The following is an 8,271-nucleotide window of genomic DNA, read 5'->3' as shown; positions in this document are numbered from 1 at the left end:
TATCATCTTAGTCGTGTGACACTTTCTCTAGAGCCTGGCTCCTTCAAACGGGGTCCGGTGGTCGGTTGAGATAATGCCAACTAACTTGCGTAGTCGTCTAACGTCTTCCCGCGCGCCGGGGTGTGGTGCCTGCTGTACACTAACTGGCGACGTCTAGCCTAAGGTGCGCCAGCGCTTCGACCTGCGACAACGGTTTGTTCTGGCAGCGTGAGACTATTGCGGCACTTCCTCTTGTAGAGCGATAAAGTTGATCAGAGTCGACGCTCCGCCTTCTGGGGAGGTTTCAAGCACGGCGCGCTTCCCCAAACCCACTGGCTTCACCGGACCGTACAGCCCCACCCTGTAAAACATGGGGATGACAGCACCGGCAGCAGAAGTTTGCTGGACTTGAGAACGCTCAGAGTGTACCCCACCTGCACTGTTTCGTTCTGCCCTTGCTGTGCTCCCCAGTGGCCGTCCCAACCGCCCTGTCTGCGGGCCAGCTAGCGTTCTTCTTTTCGCGGTTTGACACCCTCAGTAGGTTGACGGGCGCGACACACGGGCACAAAAGTAGTGGGAGATGCTGTCCAATGGGGCCGTCCGGCGCCCCCGCGTCATCCAACAAATCCGATGTCTCCCTACAGCAAGGGCCCGTTGTCTTTCTCGGGCATTCGCGAATGTCTCCCTCACAAACCTACCTTATTTTCACGTTTTCCGCTTTCCCCCTGTCTCCTTCCTCACGGCTGTAGTTTTCTTGTGGATTGTCTACCGTTCGCGCTTTTGGGGCAGTATGGCAGCCAACCAGAGGGCAGCGTTCAAGGAGGACATGTCAAAGCTAGGGGGTTCAATTGTAGCGCTCGTCACACCGATGAGACCGGAGGCGCCCTTTGCGGTCGATTTTGAAGTAAGAGGAGGATGCGTAGGGCACGAGTTGAATTAGTGATTACTCTTTCTATGAGACCGGAGATGTGACGAAGGCGGATGTCCAGCGGGATAGACGCCGCGAGACCGAAGCTGGATTCTGCAGCTCGTGTAGGGTAAGCAGCTATAGCAACGGCACTCTCCGCAGTTTTCTGAGTGGTCCACTGTAATGTACTCCTCCTTGTACCAGCATGTTACTGCTGTCTGGGGTATCTACAGAGAGCATGGGAGTCGGCCGCCATGTTGCTCCTGACTCTCGGGTAGGCGTCTGAAAGAGGGCAGTCTCGCTTGAGCGGGGCCTCGAGAAGAGTGTATCCCGTAGGACACTGCAAAGCGGCGGAATCATGCATATTGGCGTGAAGCAGCTACGCGCTCCCGACTGATTTCAAGGCAGTGGGCCATTTCCCCCGTGAGATTCGTTGTTTTTGCCGTTTTTTGGTAGGCTCTGAAGAAGCTTGTTGACTGGCACGTCGCCGAGGGTACCGATGCCATCGTCGCCGTGGGAACTACAGGCGAGGCTGCCACGCTGTCGTCCTCTGAATGGGAGGATGTTGTGTCGGCATGCGTGTCTGCATCCGCGGGCAGACTTGCAGTCATTGCCGGCACAGGCAGTAACTGTACGGCCACAGCAATTGAGAAGACGAAGAAAGCTCGCGACCTGGGTGCTGATGCTGCCCTCATCGTAACACCGTATTACAACAAGCCGACGCAGGAAGGCATTTTCCAGCACTACCAGGCGATCACGCGCGCAGTGCCCGACTTTCCCATCATTACGTACAACGTACCAGGACGCACTGCTTGTGATATGTTACCCGAGACTCTGGCTCGGATCGTGAAGGCATGCAGCAACGTGGTTGGGCACAAAGAAGCCTCAGGAAAGTTTGAAAGGTTTGAACTAATCAGGAAGCTCGTAGGCAAGGAGTTCAGAATTTTTAGTGGAGAGGACGCGCAGAGCTGTGCGGCTATGCTCGCCGGGGCATGCGACGGTGTCATCAGTGTCACGGCTAACGTAGTGCCCGGGCAAATGCACCTGATGTGTAGATACGCGCTGGAGAAGAGCGAGAAGGCAGCAGATGTCGATACTAAATTAATGGCGCTTCACGAAGGACTTTTTGTCGAACCCAACCCAACCGCAGCAAAATGGCTTCTCGCGGATATGGGATATATTCAGGGTGGAATCCGACTGCCACTTCTTCCTCTGTCTCGTGACCATGAGCGACTGAGACACGCTCTCAAAGAAGCACGTGACGTGCCTCTCCGCGCTTGACACCGTATCGGGAGGAGCACCGCGGGATGGCCGGTTGGTGTCCGGTCGCCGTATACCGTGGGAGTAGTACCGCAGCGATACCGCTAGCGGCACTTTTTGATGAAACCGGACACATACGGCCGGACACTTGGAGCCGCAATGAGTACTGTGCCGTGCAGGCACACCGAAATGAAAACCTTTTCCGACTCGCGAGTTTAGCCCGCAACCTCCGGGTTCACTCTCGAATGGATTGTGCGTTCTCACTCTAGTCTGACGAGGACCTTTAACAAGAAACTCGGCGGAGGAACGGGACATCGACTCGACAGCGTCTGTGAGTCGGGGGGCCTCATGCAACAGTGCAGATATTTGGGCGATTGTTCTGTACGGTCCCTCGAGAACCGTAAGAGAGGGCGGGGAAAAAAACTCGTTAATACACCCGGGCATTCGAAGACAATCGAGGTTCACAGACGAGAGCGTCGATGTCCAGAACGTGTCCTGTCCACGTTGTAGGGCACCGGTCCCGGAGAGAATGAACGCCTCAAAGCACATGGATTCTACTTTTCCAAGTGAGACAAAATTTAAGAATGTCAGGTCTTTATGGCTGAGTGATGAACCTGACTGGCGTGCAAGAGCACCGTGGACAGAAACGTTACTTGTAATAGAAACTACCCAGTCTGGAAGGGACAACTTTTGTGCATGCGGGCAGCCACACAACCTGAGAAGGCCTACAGAGGCTGAGTCGGAAAAGAAAGGACGGAAATTCGTCGAAGTGACCCTTCGAGCCACTCGACTGCTGGGTGATTCCGAGGGGTGAGGAAGCCGTCACCGGGTTTGCCCGTCTGTGCCGATCTTGCACACGAAGAACAGGATGGAAGCTAGCCGTGGTTCGGAAAAGGGACGCACAACTAGAGAAGAAAACAAAACAATTCAGTCGTTTATAGAGGTCCTCTGACAAAAAAGGACTCTTCCGACACACTACGAATGCGGGACACGGGCAAAGCCAACTTAATGTTATTCGGCCCAATTATCTTCGTGAAATTTCCCTTCTCTGTCAATTCTTTTGAAGTGGTGAGCACCAAAACAATCTCGCTGGGCTTGCACAAGATTGATAGAAAGACGTAACCCTGAGTTTGCGGCGATGTAGAAGTACGATGCTGCATGGGATGCGAGGGGCAGAAGGACCGGTTGGCCATTCTCGTCTCCGGTGCGCAGTGACATTGCGAGAACTTGTTGAAGCGAGGGAAGATACTCCTTCACAGTCTGGCTGACTCTGCACAGAAGAACAACAGACACAGAAGAGTGACCGAAGAAAGGACGCGCCAAGCCGACTGTCTTACTTTTCATCGAGAAGAACGTTTTCTATTGAAGGATCCTTCAGGAACGCTTCTTGAAGAACTGATAGCAAGTCGCACTGAATTACGCAGCCCGCTGAAGAGGAAGCACAGCACAAAAGCCAGTTTTTACGTAACCGGAAAAACACTTGAACAATCGAAGCGCCGCACCCTGCCAGATACGAGAAATCTCGGAGAAGTCGAGCGCCCAGCCTTTTTCCTTTGAGATTGCTCGAAGGAGTTGCATTCCCTGGGCGAAGCAACATATCCGAGCGCAGGCAAACGCTCTCCGGATGTCTTCTGAAGGCATCACACAGAAGCACACCCGGGAGAGTACAAGTCAGCCCCTGTCCGAAACGACGAAGCCTGAGCGACGCACCAGTTTGTTTCCTCGACGAGATTGGAACCCGTGCAGACGGCCACGACCTGGCGTACGTTGAGTCCATCTTTGACCGGAGTGGCAAGTTCGAACTGATGTACCGCATGTCCTGAGCGGCGGTTATAGTGGGCACAGCAACTCCCAGATTTGCCGCTTCTTGCATGGTCCACTTGCCGGTCCCCCTCGAACCAGCTGAATCGACAATGTAGTCAAGTAAGTAACCTGAGTGGGGAAAAGCACCAAGAACCGGTTGTTATTGTAACAGGGTCGGAGAAAGGAACAACTTGAAGCCATACCGCCTGTCAAGCCGTCTTTTTTGGACACGATCTGGCTCGTTATCTCCAGCAGGTACGATCGGAGCTCTCCCGTGCCCCATTGTCTGAACGTCTCTCCCAGCTCCTCGTTGGTGAGTCCACACGCGTACTTCAGCAGATGGTACGCCTGCGAAAGAGACATACACATGTTTGGAGTGAACCTGCAAGTCTTCCCCGGACACGGAAACTCAAGATCCACATTCTTACCTCGGCTATCAGCTGCATATCTCCGTACATAATCCCGTTGTGAACCATCTTCACGTAGTGACCAGCCCCACAGGGGCCTAGGTGGGTCACACACGCATTTTTTCTTTCTTCTTCCGTGAAGACGAGAGAACCAGGAGCTGGAACATTTTTCAGGGGGTCGATCTTTCCTGCCATATGGATCAAGATCGGTTCCATAACGGCCCAGGCTTCGGTGGTTCCACCGGGTGTTAGTGGTGGCCCGTAACGGGCTCCATCTTCTCCAGCACAAAGTCCGACGTCCATGAACCTGAGGTGCAGTGACAAAACACGGGAGGATTGTCTCGAGCGAATGTGAAGCGGTGGGTGATGGCGCCGAGAGCCCACAAAAATAACTTACAGAACACCTTTAGAAGAACAAAGCTTCTCGCGCTTTTCCGACACCTCGAAAAACTCGTTGCCCGCGTCTACAAGACAGTCACCGCTTTCGAGTTTAGGAAGAAGGTGCTCGATTAGGGCGTCGACAGGAGCACCCGCCTGCAGACAGCATTTTTACAATCACCACATCGTATTCACCGTGCACAAAATCGTTGATTCAGACCAAGACCTCACCTCAATGACCATCATAATTCGCCGTGGCTTCTTCAGCGCCTGTATCTGAAAAATGCACAATAGAATCGGGCAGAACTTGAATGGGAGTCCTGGCGGGATCAAGCGTGAAACGATAAGGCTTACGAAGTCGTCGACATTTTTTGCTCCCACAATCTGTTCTCCGAGGTCCTCTTCCTTCGCTCTCTGCAAGGCGAGATCAACTTTTGCTCGAGTACGATTGCACACACATACCTTGAACCCCTTGCTGGCAATGTTCAGAGAGAGGCCCAGGCCCATGACGGCCAGCCCGTATATTCCCAGGTCACAAGACATCTTTGGATAAAAACAAGAACACAACAAATCAGGAACGTCCACAAGCAAACTCGCGGTTCTCTGGGAAGGCGCAGACTGGGGGCGGCCCTGCAATGTGAGATGACTTCCGTTGCAGTCAACTAGAAGGGCTGCCGGCTGCTGAGTTCGAGTAGACAAACTAGACAAGCATGAACGGAACGGAGAGAACTGCCACAGAGAGTTCCTTGCGGCAAGCAGAGAAACATTTCTGATGGGTCAGGGGACGCGGTTGTGATTACACGAGACCGCAGATTTCGGTCGGGTTTGCCCGCTTGCTAGCTGCTACTTAGAGCGGCCTCCGGAACTGCTCGGCCGTCAGGTAGGATGAAAAGCCTGAGGAAGAGGCTACAGATTCCCGCCGGTCATCGCGCCTGGAGAGGCTAAAACCAGGAAACCAGGGCGCCGTTTGCGCGGGCCACAGGTCCGCCACCCATCGCGACGACTTTCGCATTGTAGTGCGCTGGGCGTCGCTCCTTCTTGTTTCAGGCACTTCTCAGTTAGAATGCATAGCTCCCGGTGTGCTTCGGATTTCGTCCCCCCCCTAGGCGTGGCAAAGGCGGCCTCTCATCTGTCACGGCTGTGTTGACTACAGCTCTGTTACACAGACAGCCGGCTACGCAAGTAGACCCGTGGAATACAAGGAGGCTGGGTTTGTACGCTGATCTACGAGGCCCGCCGCTCTTCTACACAGCTACTTAAGCAACGTCGGCACTCTTACGCGGATCGGCAGGGCCTCTTTTGCTGGCCGGTTGCGGTCCTGCGCTTGTACTCTGCTAGCACCAAGCAAGCGTTGATCCTGAACGCGTGCAGAGTGCCGCTGGTTCGTCCGAGCAGGAAAGCAGCAGCTGTACAGAGCTGACCTCCAAATCATCCGGACCGCAATGCACACAGCGGGGCAGACTCTCTCGTGCTGTACAGTTGTGGGAACAACAGAACCACTGCTCAACCGCCACAACTGCCAAAGCTTGCCGGTTGGTCGTGCACCCCCCCGACTCAGAGCACACTCGGTATAACCTGGCACATTCATAGTTCGTTCTTCCTGTAGCTCCAGAGTGTCTAGGACCGTCTGCCTGATGCTGAGGCGGCCAAAGGCATGGCTCCGTAATGGTGGTCTGCAGTACACGTGGAGTTACTCTTTTGTCTCCATAGGAGGGGAGTTCTCGGAATCCCGGAAGGCTGTACCAGCTTCAGCGGGGGCGGGGGTGATCCGCCATACACCATACCAAATGCGACATTGGGACCCATCCCGGGACGGCACTCTTGTATAGTGTTTATTGGATCGTTCCCAGCTGCTCTGAAGCCGCTTCTTCTCTGGTTCTCTTGCGCTCACGACACGCAGCGACTCGCTGATCAGTGCCTTCAGTACGCCGACTGTCTGCCGCATCGAGGGCTCGGGGCACTGTTCGCAACCACTTAGGTACATTCCGTGCTGAGAAAATATGAGCAGTGATGAAGAAAAGATTATTGTGGCACACGATAACAAGGGCATTCAGCTGTAGTTTCAAGGGAGAGAACGGTTCGCAACAACCAAAGGACGGCTGACTAAACTCTCTCCAGCAGTGCATCGGAATTCTCGTGTAACCTTGCTTCGCCTCACTGGACTGCTGCCCGTAGGCTCTGCACATTACTATAATGAATATAAACCTCGAGCTGCTTCAGTATTCTACAAAAAAATCTATACTTTCATTCCCCTCTGCAGCGGCGGTGCAGTACTCTCGTGGGGATTCGAAGGAACAATACAACGCTCCTCGGAGCTCTCTCACCTGAATGCCACCCGCTGACGCGGTTTTGCTCAGCGTCCAATGCCAGTTACTAAGAAGACTGGAGCAGTGTGAGAAGGCGTGCGCCTGAAATTTCTACAAATATTTGACTATGGCATGGACGCCGTAGTCGATTTCGGCCACTGCATGTAATGTACGGACACGTCTGCGACAAGGAGCTGCACTATGGCATGTAACTCCTCATTCACTCACTCAAGCGCTACATCATATCCAAATTCTACTAGGTCTAGAGAGGAACGGCCCACCGGTTGGAAATTTGCAGAGCAGGTTGGTTCCAGGTGCTCGCGCCCTGCGGGCGTACACCTAAGCATCAGGAAAAGCAAAAAAAAAAATGTCTAACCACGTTCATGCTATACATTCCTAGCTCTCAACATCCGCAGTCTCTACTGTTAGATGTAAGAAGGGAGTAAATGAAGGTCGTATAAAACGACGTCACCTGCACTGAGGTGCACGGGCGAAAAAGAGGCACAGCGATCAGTACACATAGATCCAGTCGTGGGAGCTAGCCTTTTCGAAACTGCTCTCGGACCGGCGTTAGTTACTGGTACGTAGGTGATCAAAGTACCGTCCGGTGATCGCCTGTAGTACAAAATGATAGCCGTTTCACTGAACGATTGTAAACCCACAAGCACAAACATGTGACACTGACGCGAAATGGTAGTCCAACATATTCGACTAGTACAACAGCCAATCCCGGATCACAGGATACCTTTCCGGAGAGGCCCCGTAACATTGCCCGGAACAGACTGCTTCCCCGACAATACACCCATGCAACTATGGCGAAAGCGACAGACAACGGCTCAAAAACCATTGTCGCGCCACTCAGATTTATCGCCAGCTCACTTGCGTGGGCCCCTACTGTCTGCGCCGTTGCGGCTGAGAGTTATCCCTGTGATATGCACCCCACGAAGCTGAACCTTGTTGCTCTGCAGAGTTACCTTTCTTCGGTGGGAGGTAGAATGACTAGAGCATCTATAGTGACGTGCTACATACAAGTTCCTGTGAGACCTCTTTCATCAGGGCCTCTAAGCGAAACCATTAGTCGTAGAAAGACACAGCGAAGTCCGAGAGATTGCCACATACGCAATGCAGGGGCACCATGTCGCGACCGATAAGCTCTGAGACTCGCACTTGACTGTGGCTAGAGTGTCTGACGTAGCCTTGACCTCACGAAGCATGTTATCACTGGTGGCGG

General features: G+C 53.5%; 2 protein-coding genes across 2 annotated transcripts; one reads left to right on the top strand and one right to left on the bottom strand.

Moving 5' to 3' along the window:
* Nucleotides 1-615: 615 nt before the first annotated feature.
* Nucleotides 616-4,418, top strand: CSUI_001859 (dihydrodipicolinate synthase). The gene is made up of 2 exons (XM_068062062.1): nucleotides 616-883; nucleotides 1,343-4,418. The coding sequence occupies exons 1-2, from the start codon at nucleotides 770-772 to the stop codon at nucleotides 2,165-2,167; spliced, it is 939 nt and encodes a 312-aa protein (XP_067925968.1). The 5' UTR covers nucleotides 616-769; the 3' UTR covers nucleotides 2,168-4,418.
* On the bottom strand, nucleotides 3,158-5,277 carry CSUI_001858 (6-phosphogluconate dehydrogenase; the record flags this gene model as incomplete). The annotated part of the gene is made up of 9 exons (XM_068062061.1): nucleotides 3,158-3,416; nucleotides 3,484-3,574; nucleotides 3,649-3,783; nucleotides 3,857-4,078; nucleotides 4,153-4,297; nucleotides 4,378-4,663; nucleotides 4,754-4,890; nucleotides 4,966-5,010; nucleotides 5,089-5,277. 9 exons carry the CDS (start codon nucleotides 5,275-5,277, stop codon nucleotides 3,158-3,160), a joined length of 1,509 nt encoding a protein of 502 aa, XP_067925967.1.
* Nucleotides 5,278-8,271: the final 2,994 nt, after the last annotated feature.

The sequence above is a fragment of the Cystoisospora suis genome (assembly GCF_002600585.1).
Source record: "Cystoisospora suis strain Wien I chromosome Unknown contig_750, whole genome shotgun sequence".
Lineage (NCBI taxonomy): Eukaryota > Apicomplexa > Conoidasida > Eucoccidiorida > Sarcocystidae > Cystoisospora > Cystoisospora suis.
Note: the sequence above shows the minus strand (reverse complement) of the source record. Positions and strands in the feature narration are given on the sequence as shown.

Excerpts from the sequence above, each read along its gene's own strand:
- CSUI_001859 (XM_068062062.1), top strand. The coding sequence starts at position 770 with ATGGCAGCCAACCAGAGGGCAGCGTTCAAGGAGGACATGTCAAAGCTA. Across the intron at positions 884-1,342 it reads CCTTTGCGGTCGATTTTGAA|GCTCTGAAGAAGCTTGTTGA; the intron begins GTAAGAGGAGGA and ends GTTTTTTGGTAG.